The sequence below is a fragment of the Corylus avellana genome, chromosome ca2 (assembly GCF_901000735.1).
Source record: "Corylus avellana chromosome ca2, CavTom2PMs-1.0".
NCBI lineage: Eukaryota > Viridiplantae > Streptophyta > Magnoliopsida > Fagales > Betulaceae > Corylus > Corylus avellana.
In genome coordinates this window covers 40,505,482-40,526,477 of record NC_081542.1, presented here as the reverse complement: position 1 = coordinate 40,526,477, position 20,996 = coordinate 40,505,482, and the positions used below count along the sequence as shown (strand labels likewise).

General features: G+C 35.9%; 3 protein-coding genes across 3 annotated transcripts; 2 read left to right on the top strand and 1 right to left on the bottom strand.

Moving 5' to 3' along the window:
- Positions 1-4,107, top strand: LOC132171298 (uncharacterized). The gene is made up of 4 exons (XM_059582583.1): positions 1-672; positions 1,999-2,078; positions 2,223-2,281; positions 3,436-4,107. The coding sequence occupies exons 1-4, from the start codon at positions 352-354 to the stop codon at positions 3,735-3,737; spliced, it is 762 nt and encodes a 253-aa protein (XP_059438566.1). The 5' UTR covers positions 1-351; the 3' UTR covers positions 3,738-4,107.
- Positions 4,108-6,071: 1,964 nt separating this feature from the next.
- On the top strand, positions 6,072-14,997 carry LOC132171240 (apoptosis inhibitor 5-like protein API5). The gene is made up of 16 exons (XM_059582507.1): positions 6,072-6,418; positions 6,550-6,711; positions 7,013-7,112; positions 7,863-7,928; positions 9,490-9,587; positions 9,676-9,750; positions 9,889-10,038; positions 11,214-11,279; positions 11,361-11,426; positions 12,089-12,199; positions 12,501-12,590; positions 12,680-12,786; positions 13,798-13,912; positions 13,997-14,062; positions 14,150-14,253; positions 14,368-14,997. Exons 1-16 carry the CDS (start codon positions 6,326-6,328, stop codon positions 14,555-14,557), a joined length of 1,659 nt encoding a protein of 552 aa, XP_059438490.1. The 5' UTR covers positions 6,072-6,325; the 3' UTR covers positions 14,558-14,997.
- Positions 14,998-16,103: 1,106 nt separating this feature from the next.
- Positions 16,104-19,968, bottom strand: LOC132168421 (glutamate receptor 3.5-like). The gene is made up of 4 exons (XM_059579404.1): positions 18,646-19,968; positions 17,923-18,229; positions 16,661-17,058; positions 16,104-16,565 (listed from the first exon to the last, which is right to left on the bottom strand). Exons 1-4 carry the CDS (start codon positions 19,966-19,968, stop codon positions 16,134-16,136), a joined length of 2,460 nt encoding a protein of 819 aa, XP_059435387.1. The 3' UTR covers positions 16,104-16,133.
- Between the last annotated feature and the right edge of the window lie 1,028 nt (positions 19,969-20,996).

Genomic DNA, 20,996 nt, shown 5'->3' with positions numbered 1-20,996 from the left:
GACTCGCTACCTACTCTACAAGGTTTTGTTCTCCCCGCCCTTCCCAACAGTAGCTACCTGTATAGAACTCCAACTGTTTGATAAAAGTCTTCAGTTGAGCCCCTCCATAGTCTTCCTCAAAGTAGCTAGCTTTGGAGCAAATATTCACGGTCACAAATAGGACCTAAGCTCAGAAGTTGGTTTAAGAGGACGTGCTGAACTGAATCGGCGACCGTACTGACTCATCTGGGCTCACTCATTTGAATCCCAACTCACACCCAATCCCCCTCCAAAAGCGTCATACAATAGTTTTGAACTTACCATTTAAAGCCTCAAAAATCATTCATTTCATTCAAATTTTACATTTTGACAATGCAACGTTTGTCGTCAAGAATTTTAAGGGCCATAGCTTCTTCTTCTTCTTCATTGACAACTCTACCCAAATATGCTTCATCGACCTGTGTTGTCCCGAAACAGTCTTTCAGTGCCTTGTCTTTGCAACCAAATCTCCAAAAACTGCAAGAGACAGCGATCCCGGGAGATTTTGTGAAGTGGGGTTCGCTTGGTTTCTATAGGACTTCAAGCTTTGCTACTGGATTCACGCCGTTGCAGCGGAAGCCCCTGGACTCGATTATGGATATCGAGAGGGTGAAGGACCGCTCGTCCGAGGACATCACTTCGGTTTGGGATGATGTAATGTCTCAAATTCTCAAGCTCATGATTTGAATTTTCTTATGAATGCTAGTTCTAGATGTACTTTTCTTTTTTGAAATGGGTGTTGGATGACTGCACTAGCTTCTCTGATTACTTTGTGAGAAGTTAGAACAAACTGAATTTGAGAAAAACTCCTGGTGGACGAAATTTTCTATTGATATAGACTATGTATTCGAAAAAACAAAAAGACACTATTTGTGTATGTCATGCTTTTCTTTTTTTAGAAAGTACAACCTTTGTATGTTTTGCTTCAAGGATGGATGGGACTGTATGGTCTAATGAAATAAACAAATAGTCATTAAGCTCATTTCTCCAGTGTAGATATATTGCTCCCTATTGTTTGTTTGTGTGCATATTTGGAGGACTGAATCAAGTTGTAGAGTGGATATTGCTAACCTGGTCAGCTGAAAGAATTATATTAAGCATATTTTTGCGGTTCCTTGTAAATGTACCTAATTATGTCTGTCATCCATCTCACATTTTTGACTTGTTCTAATAGAGGTGGTTGTATCATTACTTCAGTATGTTTTGGAACTTTAATTATTAGAGGGCTAGGCCAGAGTTAGATCATTAACTCCATCTGGCTAATTCAACACCCAATATCAAGGAGTTCTTAGAAGCAAATTGTGCAAAGTGTTATTTCAAGACAATTCTATTCTAGACTAGTTTTTAATTTTTTTGGGATTTTTAGTAGAACGTAATTAGATGATTCTTTATGTAACATTTAACTCCATATTCTTCGATGTCAATATGTTACATTTGGCTTCACCAAACTAAAATTTGAAAAATCCACATTTTTCTCTTTAGCTTCTTTTGAGAGGAAATATCTGTGTACGGGACTCTAGATTTCTTATTTACTTGCTTGTGAACATAATCACGTTTTGGTTGACATTGCCAAATGAAGCATGCTTCATGATTCCTTTTAGGTTTATGAGCCTTTCTAAATTTGTTGGGCAAACTTAGAACATGTTTTGTAGAATTAACTTAATTTCATCGAATAGCCATTATAACTTCATTAAAGTAGCATCTGGGGAGTTCCTTTCATCTGTCAACCTCTTCCAATTGTCATTTCTGTGTATATTTAGTCTGGACTATGCCTTCATAAGGGATATTGCTTCTTAAACCTTAATTTGTATATTTGGGAAAGATAAAGATTTTTATGCAAACTAGCTTTTTTATGATTGAATTGAATTTCCTTTGTTATTTTGAAGAAAATTATAATGACATGGAACTCTGGGACCATAGACTGTAGATAGTTTTGTCAATGTATATTTTAGTTATTTTTGGATGTGTTATCATTTTCAGTATCACTTGGGAAGAGGCCATATTGGAGCTACTATGGCAGCAAAACTTTATTACTTGATGGAGCATAGAGCAGCAGATTGGTAATCCATTTAGATGATGTTTGCGTCCACTTTGTTACTGTCTTATTAAATTCTTGCTTACCAATAAAAAAGAAAAACATGTTTATATTGCATATATGTCCTCTTTCTTTATATTGCTATTCATACTTCTGTCTATCCTTGCAGCCGATATTTTGTCATTCCTTTGTGGAAAGGAAGTGGTTATACAACAATGTTTGCTCAAGGTTAGGTTTCTATCACTGGCCATATCATACTTGCTGCTGTTCATAATTGTTAGAGGTTGCCTCTTCATTAAAATCGATATATATATATGTTGACCAAATTTCCCTTAACCTTGTTGGTGGAGTGATCTACTCTTGGATATGAATTGAGATAATTAATCATATCATCTGATGCACCTATACCTAAAGTGCTTTTATAAGTAACTAATCTACTGGTCTACTTAGATATGCACTATAGTATTTTTACTTTGGGGTGCCTTACGCTTTTATTAAGACTGGTTCTTACTTATCAAAAAAAAGTATTTTTACTTTTTTGCTAGTGAAGCATATACACAATTGAGTAGGAGCTGTAACACATGCAAGTGGGTAACCCCAAATAGAGGCCACAATTACACATAATCAAGCTGGTGTTAGTTTATCATTATTAATATATTGGAAGTATCTATTCTCTTCTTTGATGTTTTCTAGGCATTAGGTCCTATGTGATTGAAAGTCCGAAGGAGAAGGATGCATTGGCAAGGCCTGGGGTTGCAGACTAAAACAAAAAGGGAAAAATATCTTGGGTTATAATTTATTAAAGCTTGAGCCCTATTTGTTATTTAAAGGTGATATGCATAAAAACAATGAGAATTGAAGATAGTGTATTCAACAAACAAAAGCATTATTCAGACTTCTCAGTTCGTTTGCCTCCTATTATTACTGCTGTATGCATATATCCTGTAAAAATTACAGGATATTGCTTTTCTCACCATTGTAAAGAGCACCTTTTTTTTTTTAAGGGTTGCAAAAAGCGCCAACTCTAATGGAATTTTCAATATAATTATGGAAGTGCCTAAAATAGCAATTATCGCAAAGAAATGCAAATATTTTTGTTATTTTTGTTAATGTGTATTGACAAAAATGTGTTCTGATGTGACATAAAGGTAAAAGTGGAGTAGCCACCTAAGGACATACGGTCCCTTGTTCTAGCCTACAAGGCTTGAAATTAGAGTCTTGAATAAAGACTGGCTGTAACAGAAGCACTGGACTGATAATACCACATTATTGGCACTCACTTTATATTAACTCATGCCAATTAAGAGAGATGGAATAAATTCTTTGTGACTGTCACTGTGTTTGCATGTTCACTCAAATGTTCATTCAAACCTTTCTTGCAGTACAGATGCCACACATGATTTTCACTGGTCTTGAGGATTACAAGGCAAGAGGAACTCAAGCAGCTCCATACTTCACTGTATCTTATTACAAAGAATTTGCAGAAAGCAAGGACTTGGTGCTTATCCGCGGTGATGTTGTGTTCGCGAGCAAGCTTAGCGACGAAGAGGCAAAATGGCTTTTGGAAACCACCCAATCTTTTTATTTGAATGATATGAGATACAAGCTGGTTGAACGGTTTAACAAAGAAACTCATGATTTTGAGTTCAAGGATGTCTTGCAAGCCTTAGACATGCCTAGCTAGTTTGTGATCTGCCAGAAGACAGGGACTTTGACTAATATGATGGTAAAAGAGAAGGGAGTGGGAGATGTGGTAGTATATTTCATGTTAAAGATCGAATTGAAGGTTCTGGTTTTTAATGCAGTTCCTTTTTTTTACCCAAAAAGGTAATTTTTTTTTTTTTTTTTGGGTTTTGTTCTTTTTCCTGAATGACATTACAAACTATTGTTTTAAGCGTTATGGTACTCTGAAATCCTGGACTGGTATTTCACTCTCATGTCGGTGGAGCAATCTTCAGCAACTGTCTCATTGCTTTTGAAGCAAAAACATATATGCATATAGATTGATCAGAGGCAGCCTCCATATGCCCTCTTGATCAAGATTTTTATGAACAGGTGGATTCTCCATTAGCCAGATTAGGAAAGTGTTGCCCATGTCACCCATGAAGATGCCAAAAGGTGACCATTTGTCAGATTCAGATAAGAGTGGATCCTAAACGAAAATGTTGCCTAACAAAACAGTGAGAAAAAAAAAAAAAAAAAACAAAACAAAGGTTCGAACAATGTCCAAATCTTAACTAATAAAATTCTGAAATTCAATAAATAAAGAGAAAATAAAAACAAAAAAGGGACCCATTCATGACAAGAGATTAAGATGGACATAATAAAAGCCTAATACCATTTAGAATGTGATTTTTTTCTATAATATTTGGTGTTTAGAGAGATTTGGATTCTCCTTCAGTTTTACTGAGCTTACCAACTTGAAGAATCTTTTTTTTTTTTTTTCCTCCAGTTACCGTAGATGGGGCAATGCATTGTATTTTCAAGAATTGTCGGGGTCTTAGGCAGGTCGGTGACACCCATTTGTGGGTTACTACAGGCACGACAAAGGTCATATTCCCATCATTCATCTTTTATTTGCCGCTAACACTCTAATATTCTTGAATGTTAAAAAAAGAAAAAAAATTTGGAAAATTTCTTCAATGGCAAAAATATCTTTAATAAAAATAAATTTTTATAATATATATATATATATATATATATATATTTTAAAAAAGCAATCAACGGGAAAAAAAAAATAAAAAAATTGGGCCGTCAAATCACCTCCAACATCGTAAGGTGGTGGCCGGACCACCCTAAGTGGTTCGGGATGGCTAAACCACCCCCGAGCTTTTTTGGGGTGACTTTCTAACCACTTCTTTTTTTTTTTTCTCAAATGTATTCAGGTATTTTTATTTTATTGAAAAATTGTCAGTCATTTTTGTCTTTTTGTTGGTTTTGGAGGAGACATTTACAATTTTTGGCAGTTTAGGAAATATTGACATAATTGATAGCTTAATAGATTAAACACCTTTGTAGTACTTCTAGTTTAACGACTTTATTTTTGCCCACTTCAGTTTTAATTCGTATTATAGATAGTACTTTACTTATGGCTTAAAAAGGAGATGGTGCTTCTGTCTATAAAATTAACGGAAGTCCACATCAACATGATAAGAACTGACATGTGGCCATATACAATATTAAAAAAATATATAAAAAATTTAAATAATTAAAAAAATTAAAAAAAATTGAAGGAGGTGACTAGACCATCTCCCATATCCAACTAGGGGTGCCCGAAACCACCCCATTTGGCCATTTGGGCATGGCTGAGCTACCTCTAATTGGCGGTGAGAGGTGGCTGGAGCCACTCCTTCTCCACATGTCAATCTTTTATTGGGTTGACTTGGACTTCTGTTAATTTTATAATGAATTTTGAATGAAAGTACCATATTCGTTCTTAGTCATAATTAAAGTGCTATTTATGATACAAATATGAAACCGAGGTGGCAAAAATAAAGTCATTAAATCACAAGAGAGTAATTAGCGTTTAACCCTAATTTAAGAAAAAAATAAAAATAAAGCGGTAGTTTGAGGAAATATATGTTCTTTTTTTTTTATTTTTTTTTATTTTACTTACGCGCCTTTTGCAAATACTCTTAATGTTCAAAGCCTCACACTTTGATGTATCAAACTTTGATTTCCTTCCATTTTTCCTCTTCCGTTACATATTGCAGTTAAATTAAATAGTAGAATGAGTAATTTCAGTAAGGGTATTTTAGTAATTTTACACATTTTCATTAAGATTTAACAGAAAATCCTAACAGAAGGGGAAAAGTGAAAAGAAATTAAAGTTCGATACACCAAAGTAAAGAGTGTTTGCAAAAGACGTGTAATTTCATGGGGTAAATGAAATTACCCATGTTTTTTTTTTTTTTTTTTTTTTTTTAAAAAAGGTGATGTGGCTTTGCCTCGCCAGTGTATAAGCTTGTGCGTAAATCTCATGGTAGTGGTACCCCTAGTTTTCCCTCTTATGACAAAAAACGAAAGAAACGACATCGGATAGAGAGAGCAGATAAGAATAGGCCATATCGACCGGGACACAAACACACAGTCCTTCGCTCCTCTCTCTGCTCGCGAATCTATAACCCTTGTTGAGAAACGAGAGCTCTCTCATTCTCCCTTCAAAGCTAGCACTCCTCGCAAAAGCCACCACTCAACCTAAACCCCTCTATTTCACAATCTCTCTTTCGGTTTCTAAATTTTGTTCTTCAATTTTGGCTCTGAGCTTCCACAATGAGCGAAGCCTCGGCGGCCGACGACTCCAAGCACATCGAGGAGCTCTACCAGTACGTGGAGAGTCTGAACGAGGCCAAGGACAAGTCCCAGGTGCGCTTCCGTTCTAATTTCCACTCTTTCTGCTTCTGGGGTTTCTGTATTTCTAGGGTTTTGTTGACCCCACACGCTATAGCTGGGTTTCCTGTACGAGATGGGTTATGAGTTTGTTTGGGTTGTTGCAGAATGTGAAGGACTACCAGGGGATCATCGACACAGCCAAGTCGAGTATCAAGGCTAAGCAATTGGCCGCCCAGTTCATCCCCAGGTTCTTCAAGTTCTTCCCCACTCTCTCCGGCCCCGCCATCGACACACATCTCGATTTGATCGAAGAAGAAGAGCTCGGGGTCAGTAATTCTATACAAAAACCTATTAATAGCATGTCAAGTACATAGCTTGTTTTGGTAGCTGAGAAAATGTGGGAAAGTGAAATCACATACTTTATTGAGTATCTGCATCTTCTTTATCGGTTGAGTGTCTTCAAATGACGCATTGAGTTTGATATGCTGTTACTTCAGCGAAAAACAGTTCTCAGTTTTGTTGCTAGAGCACTCAAAATTGTTTTTCTTTCGTTTTTGATTGGAAATGGTGCTTTGTTATTCATTTCATAGATGTAAGTGCTTTTTTAAATGCTACTCAATTGTACAGGTTCGGGTGCAAGCAATTAGGGGACTTCCCCTTTTCTGCAAGGATACACCGGAACATATCGCCAAAATTGTAGACATTCTTGTGCAACTCCTTGCAGCAGGTAAATTACTGCTTTGGATTGTGTATTCTCTGGTATTTTTCTTGCTGTTTTATGCAGTTGCTGAGCCAACAATTTACTTCTTTTTGGAGGGGTGGGGAACTAAAATTATGATGATAAAAATATGTTTTGCATAATGTGTTTTATGATATTTATAATACCACATAGATTATCATAAAATCAATTCAAACAATATGCAAATTACTGCAAAATTTTTGATAAAAGATAAAACTGAAAAAAGGAACTTTGATAATTTAGCACTGTTTTTAGACTGAAGCACTGGTATCTCAATGCATTGTGACAAGAAGCTTTGAAGCAAAGAAAACAGTAATATAGACTAAGCCTTAGATTGTTTTGCCAATTTCCACTTTTAGTTTAGGATAACTTAAAGTGATAAGTTGGTCATAGAAGTCATACTAATGAGGAATCAATACGAGTAAATTGTTATAAAGATTAGTAATGACAGCATTATGAATTTAGGTAGATGAAAGTGAGTGATTTTGGACTTCCTAAAAAAGTTGTGCTTTTGAAAAGAAATAATTTTCCAGGTATATATGTAAAAAAAATTAATTGGGATTTTGGGGGGGGGGGGGGGGGGGGGCGGCACTTCAAGTACACTCTTTGGAGCTCTCTTAAGCATACACGTTGAGAGATTTCTCAGTCCATTGCAGGGGTCATGGCTCCCCCTGGGCTTCATGTGGCCTTGCCATTAGTTTTATAGGGATCTGATATTGGGTTTCTTTCATGCTATAGAGGAATTTGTGGAGCGTGATGCTGTGCATAAAGCCCTGATGTCGCTGTTGACGCAGGATGTGAAAGGTACTTCATGTTATCTTATACTTTGGTAATTGTATCTAAGTGTGTGTTCTGTTATGCAGCAGTTAGAACATAGTCTATTCTTCTGCAACAAAAGTGCATTATTATTTATCTATTTATTCCTCATAATTAGAATAGGTGGTGTAGAGGATAAGTAATATTATTTACGTATTGGATTGTTTCCAAGATATTTTTTCTGCCATAATTTTGATGGAAGATAATATCTTTCATTGTATGAAGTTGGAAAGGTCTTTTAAGCTGTATGGTCATATATCATGTGATTATATCATCTGGAAAATGTTGATATAGATATGGTTTCCCATTATTAGTGGTTTGTATATTTTGTCTGCACAACTTGCATGGGAATGGAACATTCACTTGGATGGAAATTGAGTATCAGTGTTAAGTCATGCATAATTATTTGCAAGAAATGGGTTTAAAGTAGTTTTAAATATTCAACAGTGGTGCAGTAATAGTCAGATCTTCTATAGTAATTCTCAATGTATTTTGTATGAATGTAGATGTGAAGCTGTATGAATGGAAGAGTTTACAACATTTGATATAAACTCAAAATACCATGGGATTCGTAAATAATTTAATCAACTAGTGGATTGTAAATGGTCACCAATAACAAATTGCTAAAAGCTAATATAATATTACTTGGGGCTAGGATGGAATCCTGATTTTCTAGTTTGTTTTGCAACAGAAAAGGATATAGGGTCCGTTTGTTAAACCCTTTTGCCCTTTGTTACTGTTGGATTGATGTGGAAAGAAGTAAGAATGTTGGTATAAAAAAAGTAAAAAAGTGGTATGGAAAAGTGAAAAAGTTTTGTTTTGTAGTATTTTTTTATTTAAATAGTAGTAAAAAGTAAATCATGTGATATAAAAAGTGAATGATGTGATATAAAAAGTGAAAAAAGTGAGAATGCTTTGATGTTTATTTTTTTGAAAAAAGGAAGTGAATAGTGTTGAGGGGAGGGGAAGAGGGTTTAACAAACGGACCCATAGTGTTTGGTAATAAAGTCATTGATAACGAAATGCTAAAAGTTTATATATAATTGCTGGGGCATGGTGGCTATCTCAATTTCCAACTTGAGTTTTGTTTGAACCTGAAAATAGTTCATATTATATTGTATTATATATTTATTTTTGATGATTTTACCTCAAAGTCTATCCCATACGATTGAAAAGTTTATTTTACAAGAATGAAGGTATCTTGAAATATGAGACATGCATAAATGCGCCCCAATAGGGAAGTAACCTGTGAAGCTTTTTATGGGAAGAAGCTTATAATTTTGGGAGAGAATTTTGTGGGCCGAAGCTTGTTTATGTAATGAACAAAGACTGCAGTAAATTATGTACACTAAAAACTGGAATTGATAGATTTGTATTGAACTGACATGCATGTAGCTCATTGCTTCGTAATGTTATAATTGCATGAAAATTTCATACACCATCCTTTTAATGCAATACATCCATCATTTTTCTTGTTCAGTGTTACTTTTATAGCATGCATTTTTTTAGTTTTCATTCTTGGTGGACTTAAATCTTCTTGTTGATGCAGCTTCTTTGACAGCCTTATTTAAGCACATTGGGAGTGTCGATGAACCAAGTACAGATGAAGTTATTCGTGAAAAAGTTCTAAGCTTTATAAGGGATAAGGTAAGAAGACTGACTTGTGTTGTGCCCATTGCAAGTTTTACCCTGCAGCTCTTTTTGGTGATTGGAGACTTAGTAATTGCCTTTGCAGATCTTTCCCATCAAAGCCGAACTCTTGAAGCCTCAGGAAGAAATGGAAAGACATATAACTGATTTGATAAAAAAGGTATTTTCTTGGCTTTACTACTTTGATCAATGCATCTCCTTTTTCCCATTTGAAAGCTTTCGGAATTAGTAAACCTCAGTTTAATTTTGTTGTTCTACTAGAAGAAGCATGCCTAATATGACTTATATTCCATTGCAGAGTTTAGAAGATGTAACTGGAGCAGAATTTAGAATGTTTATGGACTTCTTAAAAAGTTTAAACATTTTTGGAGAAAAAGCTCCCCCAGAACGCATGAAAGAACTTATTGGAATTGTTGAAGGACAAGCTGATTTAGATGCAGTGTTCAATGTGAGTAATTGTTTCTTTGTATTGACAATGGGGGTATTGTAGGAGAAGCAACATTTGAAACAGTCCAATGTATAATGGCTTGAAGTTGGAACTAATGCAATTGAAGTGTTGTTGCTTAAATCAGTCTATTCTAACAGCCACATATCATGCACTACTTTCTGTGGAGTTTAGGTGCATTATTTGAACAGCTCACATTCTTTTGAAAGAGACTTGCATTTTTTACTGTCCATTTAAATGATGCCTTTTCCTGTGTACTTTAATTTAGACTCAGTTTAAGGGGTGGTGATATATATATATGCACCTAAGTTGTCCTTGTTATGGATGGTGTATATGCTGAATCAAATCTGTGCTCCTGGGCTGTGGCTGTCCATCTGTGTAGATCTTATGTTCAAGTCTTTCCTAGCTAAAAAAGAAGAAAATAAAGAGAAAACCCTTGACATTTGGCAGGTTCACTGGTTGGGCCAAATTATTTCAAATTAAGTAGTAATCAAAGGATGTTAGAGGTACATTAATGCTTTAGGAATGTAAGGGGAAGAGGGAGCTTAAAAACTTAGAATGCTCCATTAATTTTGAGACTAGAGGATGTGGCTCTAGTAGGGTCAAAGGCAGGGTGTTTTAGTTTGCCTTGTATTTTGGGTTCTTTTTTGGGTTTCTGAATGGCTGTGGCTCTATTTGGGCTGCTTGGGTTGGGCCTTCTCTGGGTTCTAGGGTGTATTTCTAGGCTTTTGGTTGGGTTCCTAGGTATATTTTCTTGTGTACTTAGAGGCGCATTGCTCTTTTTTGATATATACAACATTACTTATAAAAAAAAAGAAGAAGGAAGGAATGTAATGTTATAAGACTCATCAAAAGGAATTTAATGTTATAAGAGTTTGAGAGGATTAAACACATGCATTGTTCTCAAGAACACAAATCCTGTTCAAGATTTTGGGAAGTTGACTGTTATGCTCTTGAAAATGTGACAATGACACTATAATTTGAAATATGCATAGTGCTATAATCTTATCATGACTTTGTAGTAATCATATTGGGGAATCTTTAGTGTCCTTGGTTATTGTACTTTTGTCTGATGTCTGTATCTTTCTCCTATTAAAAAGATTGTCTAGCCTTCGTAAATAATGTTCTTCACTCTATGATTCTATGGATCCTCTGTTAAGTATGACTTCAAAACGCAGGTTTCAGATGCGGACCATATTGATAGGTTGATATCATGCCTGTACATGGCTCTTCCATTTGTTGTGGTAAGAAGTGTGTCAATGTTGCCTTTTCCTTTAAACCACTCATTATATGTCTGTCTGACAGTCTTCTAATTAACCACACAGAGGGGTGCTTCAAGCAGCAAGTTTCTCAACTATTTGAACAAACACATCATACCTGTTTTTGATAAGGTAATACTTCAATTTCCATGTCTTGAAATAGTGAGCATGTAATTTGAGTTCATTGGGCTTTTAGATTTTGTTTCAATATCCTTGTATTCGGTTCTAATCTTTGCTTGCTTATGTTTTGACATCCAATTTTTTTGAGTAATGCTACTTAACACACCAATTTCATACCAGCTGACTTGTGTTTATTAGTGTGATAAATTGGTGTGAAAAGTATCATTACTAAATTTTTTTTAATGCATGTTTTGGTAGTTATGTTCTCGATCATTATATCTATAGGTGGTAATGATTCTTTTTAAATGTTTAATTGTCATCGTTCCTTATTCCCTTAGTTGGAAAATGTTCGTGTGTGTCTATATTTAATGATTTCACTTATTTTGCTGCTCATCTTTCATTTATGTTCATCGGTGCGAAAATGGGAAATATGAAATTTGAAACTCGTATATGCAGATAGTATAGGAGCTTTTCTTATTGGATGATGTTTCATTTCTCTGTCATTTCAGTATAATTATCTGGAGTATTTTGTGGAAAAGAAAAAATGGTCCGGAAAGTTCCATCTAGCTTTAGAAGGTTTCCACTGTAGGAAGAGAGCTTCTCATTGCTCAATTACGTTATAATCAAAAGGCGTCTTGCAAGAAATTAACCCTACTGATATTTATTTGTGCCAGCTTCCTGAGGAGCGAAAGCTAGATCTGCTCAAAGCCCTTGCAGAAATTTCTCCTTACACAACACCACAGGATTCCCGCCAGATTCTTCCTAATGTTGTTCAGCTATTAAAGGTACACGCTCTTTTAAATGACAGAACAAATACGAACCCATGTATTTAAAATTGTTAAAGTACTGTATATTTCAACTCCGCTTTAAATAACAGGATTGACATTGTACATTCACATTAGAGTTTCTTTTATTTTTGTCTGCTTGAATTCTATTTCTTAAGAGTATAAAGTGTTCAAGCCTTGCTTGAAATACAAAATATAAACTGTGTAAATAATTTGTCAAAATTTCATAACATGTTTCTTTTATTTTTGTTTTGTCAATAATTTGTGTGAATCTTATAACATGTTTCTTTTCCCTTCTCAGAAATACATGCCTCGGAGGAAGACTGGAGAAGAGACGAACTTTACTTATGTTGAGTGCTTGCTGTACACATTTCATCATCTAGCTCACAAGGTGGTTGATTTCAAATGTTTTGTTTGTCTAAACAATCATCTGTGTGTCTCTACTGTGCAATACCTTACCTAATTTTTGTTGTTCTGTAGGTGCCCAATGCAACAAACAGTCTGTGTGGTTACAAGATAGTGACTGGCCAACCATCAGATAGGCTTGGGGAGGATTTCTCAGAGCTTTATAAGGACTTCACTGAAAGGCAAGTACTTATTTTTTATTTCATTTTTTCCATATATATATATATATATATATATATATATCTTATGAAGAATTGATTCTTCATATTGCCATATATCGACAAATTCCTGTTTTAGTCCCTGAAAAATGCGCAGAGTTCCAATTTGGTGCATAAAATTTAAAAAGTTGTAAAAAATCAGAGTTAAATACTTCCATCAGTCTCACTAATAGAAGCCATTGTTTTTTATTTATATTTTTTATGTTAATGTCTTATGTGGCAGCTGATGTTGCTAAATGAAGTGCACACAAAAATTTGGATGGTTGCCTCACTTAATAAACCAATGATGTTACAACTCTTTGTTGATATGACTATTCTTTGTGGCATTTTACTTATCTTTATTAATTAAAACTAAAATAAACTTTTATCTCTTTCTCTCTTTGTTTATCTCTCCCTTTAACCCAAAATTTCTTTATCAACACTTTCCATCACTTCTGACTAAAAAGGCCTGATTGGGATTTTTTAAATCATTTGAGGACTTGATTGCAACTTACTTCAGTGACCAAATTGGAACTTCATATATTTTCTAAAAATCCAAAAGAAATGTTACTCCTTATTTTGTTCTGTTCTTTGGAGGGTTTATTGTGTATGCATTGAACCACATATTAGGCCACAACAATATTTTACAATCTCCAAAGAACAGAGAATAAGGAAAAGGAAAGAAGGGCCTTCAGTTCAGAAATCCACTGAAATCATTACCTGGTTTTAGATTTCTGTGATTTTGCTGAAGAAATTAGAGAACAAAATTTATCTGTCATAAGATTGATTCACAGGACATGTTTATATAATTGGTTACTTAAGCCTTCCAAACATTTCTAAACTGTTAGTTACTACTTAAGCCTTGATTCACATTTAAATTTGGAGCAAGGTTGGAAGAGCGATACCTGTATTTCTGATGGGCTGTATAATATATGGTTTACTTTTACACAGTCGCAACTTTTTCTGTGTATGATTTTCTTACAATTGATTTTGCAGGTTGAGTAATGTTGAGGAGTTAACTAGGGCTACCATGAAGAAATTAACTCAGGGAATGGCTGAGCACAACAAAGCTATGGCAGCTGCTAAATCTGATGAGGCAAAGAATAACATTGTGAGTTTGTTCTCAGGAGATCCTGTTTTCTGTAGGAGCTTTATTGTCATCATTTATCTTACATATTTTCCATTTAATGTGCAGAAAACTCAAAAGCAGAATACAACCACTGGGTTGCGGACATGTAATAACATTTTGGCAATGACAAAGGTGCAAAGGAACAAAGTTTTTGTGTCTCTATATATATGGTCTTTTATTTATTTACTGTAAAAACTGATATTTCATTTCTATATTCAGCCATTACATTCAAAAACACCATCGTTTATTGGAGATAAAAGTATCAACCTATCTTGGAAAGAAGCAACAAAACCTTCTGTTCCTGCCACCGCAGCTACAACTGGGTACGAGAGCTCTTCCTGATTATCTTCTTCCCCCCCTGCTCCCTTCACTCTCTCTCTCTCTCTCTCTCTCTTTATGGTGGACACCTTTATATCTTGTGTGAACTTTGTTTACAGAGGGAAGCGACCTGCTACTGCTGCTAATGGATCCGGCAACGTGCCTTCTAAAAAGGGCCGTGGAGCTGGTGGTTTGCAAAACCAACTGGTTAATAGAGCATTGGAAGATTTGTCTCATGGTGGGAGAAGTGGGACTAGAGGCAGAGGGAGAGGGTGGGGTGGACGTGGAAGAGGAAGAGGCTACCGGTAGCCTAGGTGTGTGCCCAGAGTAAGAAGGCATTCAGATTTCACAAAAATGGGTATGCACCAGAAGTATACAACTAGAAGCCATTGATTTATTGAAGTTCTCTGCTGGAGCTAGTTTTGATTCATAGAGGAAGAAACTGATGAGTTTCTAGATTTTATTTGTTGTCTAACACTAGGAATCATGTTCCTCTGGAGCTTGTTCGGTGGATTTTTAGTGCTTTGAGTTCTTAATCATTTCGAATTTAACTGATGAAAGCAGCAGCCGGGATTGATTGAGGAATCTTTGCATGCCTCTTACTTTATGTATGCATGCGTGTGTATCTTACTGACACTTTACAGTTAAACTTGCACCCAGAGGAATCCATTTTATAAATTCTGACGATTTGTAGAATATAACATGTTTGGTTGAATGAGAACTTGAGAAAGCTGGGTGATTGTCATTAACTGTGAAAGGGATTTGCAAGCTAGCTTTATATCTTTGTTACTGTGATGCATGTGCCTATGAAGAAATATTATACTGGTACATGGCCTACACAGGAAATCTTATTCCCAGCCTTCATCTGTGTGATCCTCCTTAACATTCAGGAATCCATAACATTTTAGTTTGTGCTGGCAGGCGGAGAATGAAGGTGCTATAGGTAGTCAGAAGTAGAGCTGTAATCGAGTCGAGTCGAGCCAAATATTGAATGTTCAAAACTTTTGATTATTTAATGTTATTTCGAACATGAGTCGAACTCGTTCTTGTCATTGAGTTAGATAATTTGTTTAAACTTAGCTTATTTATTATTGGAGCGGCCTTGAACTTGTTCACGAGCTTTTCATTTAATTTATTCATTCCTTATATAAAGTAAATATTATGATTTTTTTTGTTTCCTTTTTGTAAATTCATATTGATTATTAGTTAATTAATTATTTTTAATAATTTATCATTTGAATTAAGTAATAAATTAACTTAAACTTTAAATAATCTAATCTCGGATTTATATATATGTTTTATAGTAGGTATATAAATTCATTGTGTGCACTCATTTATACAAACATAAACAGTCATGTACGAACAATGACAAATGATTATATCTAGACCCACATTAACAATTCAAACTATATATGTTACATTAAAAAGAGAATTCCTAGTTACTGAAGATGTTCTAACTACGAAATTAAAATAATACAATAAAAATAAATATATAGGAGTTTATATGTACATACAAAAACAGTCATGTACAAACAATGACAAATGATTATATCTAGACCCACATTAACAATTCAAACTATATATGTTACATTAAAAAGAGAATTCCTAGTTACTGAAGATGTTCCAACTACGAAATTAAAATAATACAATAAAAATAAATATATACGAGTTTATATGAGCTTTTACGAGTCGATTTTATTTGAATATAACTCGTTCAATAATTGAACTTAATTTTATGTTCACAATAGGCTCATATGTTAAACAAATCGAATTTAAGTCAAGTTTATACGAACGAGTATCGAGCGGATTGTCAAACAAACTTGTTCATTTACATGATGATGAACTCCCACCTCAATGAGCATTCATTTCATCTAACGTGTCTCGTTCATACCTGAGCGCTACTTTGGTTCTTGACATAAAAGTATTTTACTAGTTTAGCTGTTTTCTTCAAAAAGCTGTCATCTGTGTCTGCCAAAGCTGGAGTTCTTTGTGGATTCTTGATGCTCAAGTATCTTACGAGTCTAACCATCTTCCAGACGCTCTCATCGCCTGGAGTAATGTTTCGGCCTTCACAAGCAACTTGATGACATATTACCGACAGTACAAGACAAATGGTAGAGGTGGCAGCAGATAGTAGATAGAGAACCTCAAAGCTCCGGAAGGTCAATCGTTGAGGTTCGCTGAAAGTTATGTTGGGTGAGCACTCATGCGAGGGAGTCAACCATATCTCTTGCAGAGCCTTCAAATCCCCCGTCTCCGATAGCTTTAGAATGGTTACAGAAAAGTCCCTGGCAAATGGCGAGCCTTTCTGGAAGGCCTGAATGGGGGAGCAAAAGAAGATTTCAAAAGGGTGAAAACTCAAACAAAAATGCATAGATGGAAAAGGAAAAGGCAAAAACAAAAACAACTCACAAAGCCCAATCCTCCAAATCTGGCGGCACGTATGGTGCCAGTGAATCCCTTGCAATACTTATCGAGGAAAACTTTCTCAGCCGGGAGTTCAAGAAAGGCAGCAGATATATTGTTGCTTTCGAATTCCTTTGGGTAGCCGTCTTGACTGCTGACATTCACGATATTCTCCGGCTTGAAGTTAAGCACATTCTGCAAGTATTTATATACGAACGAATCGCCATCGCAGCCAACTTTCAAGTTGTTGTTCTTCAACCACTCAATATCTGTAACATTTGGTTGCAGTTGTTGCACTGTGAGCAATGAAGACAGACAAGCAGTGTAGCCCGAGGTTAGGATCAACACCAGAAAGAGCCACACTGCAACAACCATACGTGTTAAGTTGTTGTGGACTTCCTCCCCTGCAAAATGAACTCATCTGGTACTATGAGTGCTTTCAAATCCTAAGTAAACCAATGTTTCTGTAATAACAGAAACAGAAAACAGAAAAAAATGAAATGTTATTAAGGTTCATTATTGAGTCAAACTCTGGCGAATTGGTATGCATTAATTAAGGCTCCTTTTGTTTCGTCGTAAAATGATTTACGGAAAATGTTTTCCGTATTTTCGGATGTTTAGTGCGACGTAAAATAATAGTCAACGGAAAATATTTTCTTTTTGACCGAAAATTCTTCTTTAATTTTCGAAAAATGGTTTACAGTTTTCAAAACTATTTCCAAACCGTAAATCATTTTCCGACTTTGAGCATTTCATTCTCAAATTGACAGACATTGACAAGACCCGCCCAGGACCCAGTCGAGACTTTTAAACACTAAATTACAAAAATGTCAATGTCGGGTCTTGGGTGGGTCTTGCCAGGGCCCCGGGCTGATCCTAACAGGGTCTTGATAGGGTCTACGCAGGGTTCGGGCGGGTCCCGGGTGAGTCACAGTGGGGTCTTTGCGGGACTCGGCTCGCACATCTTAAGACTTGGACATTTTCGTAATTTAGAGTTTAATATGATTTAATATGATATATATATAATTTGTGATTTTCCGTACACGCTAAACGTATACCGTAAAATGTTTTTCAAGAAATCATTTTTTAATAAAATATTTTTCGATGGAAAGTATTTTACGTTGTTAGAAACGGAGTCTGAGTTATAACAAATCAAACGAGAATGTCCTCAAAGTTTGTATTCTAGCAAGAGAGAGATACTCGAATTTGAAAACTAGAAGATTTTGAGAGAGAAAAGATGAGAGAATTTTCTGTATATTGATACTTACTATGAGCAAAGAATAGAGAAGAGAAGGTAAACCAAAGTGCAGTGCTAATCTGATTCTTCCATGTGCCACCAAATTCGGGATTGGATTTGCGCTCAAGGAGCCAAACAATGATCATTGTGTACAGCAAGAGGGCACCAGTCACCGCCCACATGCTCCATCTGAAAGGCTCGGTAAACGTCAATAGTGACCCTTCTGGTTTTGCTGGAACTATTATCGCCAAACCAGACTCAGCATACGGAAGTGTAAAATCCGCATATTGCAACCGATTGGCAAGTATAGTCACGTCGCCGATCACAGCATCATAAGTCTTTTTTATTGTGATATTTTCACCCACATCACAACCATGCATATATATAAATCCTAGTTAGAACAAATAATTGTAAAAGAGAAAAAAATAAAGGAAAAAAGTTTCACCAAGTTAAAGTTAACCAACTACAATTATTCTACTTGGGCATGTTCAGCTGGTACTTAAAACACAATACAAATGGGTGGGATATAATTATACATGCCAAAAATACGTTTATAAACAAAATTGAGAAAAGTATCTTGTTCGACACCGCAATACCAATTTGAAAACATGAAAATATCTACATATTTAAACCGGTAAGGAAGCGTGTCTTTATTAAAAAAGTAGGATTTTAAAGGTCGAATAACAATTTTAAAAGTCAAATTGCGATTTTATCAAAAGTAATTTAAAGGAGTTCTAGAAATTAAAGTTATTACCTTGTTATAGATGTGATAAACCAGGTCGTTGTAGGTGCCATTGTACGCCACAAATTCAAAAGGCAAATCATACCCTAAGAGCTCTTTCACCTTGAAGAAAATTTGAATGCAGAAACCATCATATTTGTTCGGTTTCTCCCCATACTCAACCTTCACAAACTTCTCAAATGTTGCTCTTCCCGGGATGCCAATTTTCAGTGGCTTTGCAGAAGTAGGCATTTCCCAACCTTTCGGAGTCCGGTTTAAGTGCCCAGGCCAAATTACTTGACGGCCGGCCAAAGTTTTCAGGGTGTTAAAAACATTTTCACTTCCATTTTTCTCTTCACTTTTTCTGAAACCAAGCTCTGGTGTCCAAAGACTTATTTCCTCGTATCCCTTCCCATTGTTCTCCGCAACGTTAATAATCGTCAATGTATTATTAGTGTCTGTGAGCTGGCCTGCTTCAAAATGTATTTTTCCAGTTAAACCAGAGAAATTGCTTGACAACATATTCTCTAACAACATCTTTGGAGTACTAGTAATGTTACTTGCCATTTTCTTTATCGCTTGTATAACAATTCCAATGCTGTCGTATGCTCGCAGGGCATAAATTCCAGGGTCGGAGTTATCTTCCTCCGGATATTCACTTCTGAAAACTTTCTGAAAGTGTGAATGAAAATGGTGATCCTCAGAATAGTAGTTAGTCTTGATTCCTAATGCACCTTCCATGGAGGATATAACAGGGTCATTAACAGATTGCAGCAAATCTGCAATGTTGTCTGCAATAATCCAAGCTGAGTCATTTCCTACGAGTCCCATCTGCTTGGCTTCTCTGAACAAATGAGTCGCCATCTCTAGTGATGACTGAAGAACTATGAAAACCCGACACTTTGTCTTGTTCAGGAGCTTATCCAGCTCTTCATGGACAACATGTTCCGGGTCGGACACCAAAGAATGTGGTGGGAGAACCAAACGGTACTCAATTTCCGAACCAACATTTCTAAGAGTCTCAGATAAAACTGCTAACTTGCCGGAATCGCCACCATATGGTTCATCTTCATACATGGCTATGACCCTTTGCCAATTGTAGGCCCGAACAATATCTGCAATACACTTTATTTGCTCAGAACCATTTTTAGCCATTTGTATCAAATAAGGCCAACGAAGTGACGTTTTGGGTGGGTTGATGGCTGGTGCTGCAAACGAAATGACTGGAACATGAGCTTGCCCTCCAACATCAGCTACTACAGCGGCTTCCTGCCATGTGTGCATGCCAATAATCACTTTCACCTTTTTCTCTCTAATGAATTCTTCAGCTGTTGTACCAAAATTTAGAGATTCCATTAACGTACATTGTTAGCACATTTTAGTATTGAATGCTGAAACAAATTGGTAAATGAAAATGTAAGGGAGTTTATAATTAATTAAAGGATAGTTAGTTCTTAGACTGTAACTCCTAGCCGCCTTTGTTTTATAAACAATCACCATGAATGACAATGAATTTTTTTGATACGGTTCACTACCTCCCTTTAATCCAGTCAAGCGTTCTGCAAAACAAAGACACATGGATCACTTGTTTTAAATACTGGTGGGAGACACTCTGACACCTAAGTGAATAGGGTTATCTCTGAGTAGGGGGCTCAAGTAAGAGTAAGAGGATGTAATGTGTGTACCTCTGACTTAGGGCTTGTGGTCTTTTGTAGAATTACTATAAGTAAGTGATGTAGATCAAAGTGCTTGGGAATTCATGAGGAGGATTGGAGCATATGTAAGTGTGAAGGGGGCCCAAGAAAATGTGCTCGCTAGAGGAATCAAGACGAGAGCACAAACTTGTGCTAAGGAGCAATCAAAACAGTCGTAGGAACCTTCGTTTGATAGCCCGTCCAAACGGTCAAGCGAACGGGAGACTCTCGGGAGTTCTCCATAGTAATTCTCGAGGCATCCATTCGATGCCCCGTTCGAACGGCCTAGCGAATTAATGGCCAACATCGAAAATTCCCCATAGTACTTCCCGAGATGTCCGTTCGAACACCTATGTTATGTTTTAGTTTACGTAATTCAATTTCAGTTTTATTTTGTGACTGTCTGAACGGAGGTATGTTCCATTCGAACAACCAGCGTAGAGTTGCTAACCAACTAATTTTTATTACTACTAGGGTTATGAGTTTTGGGGTCAATAAATACATGCTTATAGCCTCAAAAACGTAGTTTTTAATATTTATTAAATTTTTATCAATAAGAAAGCTCAGAGTTTAGTTTCTTCTACATTTTTCCTTCAAATCCTAGATAGACTCGAGTGTTTTGAGAAGATTTCTTAGATCCTTGATAGACTCAAGGTTTTTAAGCAATATTGTTCCTTCTCTTGCTATTTG

Bases quoted from the DNA above. Each gene is read 5' to 3' on its own strand.
- LOC132168421 (XM_059579404.1), bottom strand. From the start codon at position 19,968: ATGGAATCTCTAAATTTTGGTACAACAGCTGAAGAATTCATTAGAGAG. The intron at 17,059-17,922 runs GTAAGTATCAAT...TTCATTTTGCAG, and splicing joins TTCTCTATTCTTTGCTCATA to GGGAGGAAGTCCACAACAAC. The intron at 16,566-16,660 runs GTGAGTTGTTTT...TCCCCCATTCAG, and splicing joins GATTTGGAGGATTGGGCTTT to GCCTTCCAGAAAGGCTCGCC.
- LOC132171298 (XM_059582583.1), top strand. From the start codon at position 352: ATGCAACGTTTGTCGTCAAGAATTTTAAGGGCCATAGCTTCTTCTTCT. The intron at 2,079-2,222 runs GTAATCCATTTA...CTATCCTTGCAG, and splicing joins GAGCATAGAGCAGCAGATTG to CCGATATTTTGTCATTCCTT. The intron at 2,282-3,435 runs GTTAGGTTTCTA...CCTTTCTTGCAG, and splicing joins TACAACAATGTTTGCTCAAG to TACAGATGCCACACATGATT.
- LOC132171240 (XM_059582507.1), top strand. From the start codon at position 6,326: ATGAGCGAAGCCTCGGCGGCCGACGACTCCAAGCACATCGAGGAGCTC. The intron at 9,751-9,888 runs GTATTTTCTTGG...ATTCCATTGCAG, and splicing joins TAACTGATTTGATAAAAAAG to AGTTTAGAAGATGTAACTGG. The intron at 11,427-12,088 runs GTAATACTTCAA...TATTTGTGCCAG, and splicing joins TCATACCTGTTTTTGATAAG to CTTCCTGAGGAGCGAAAGCT.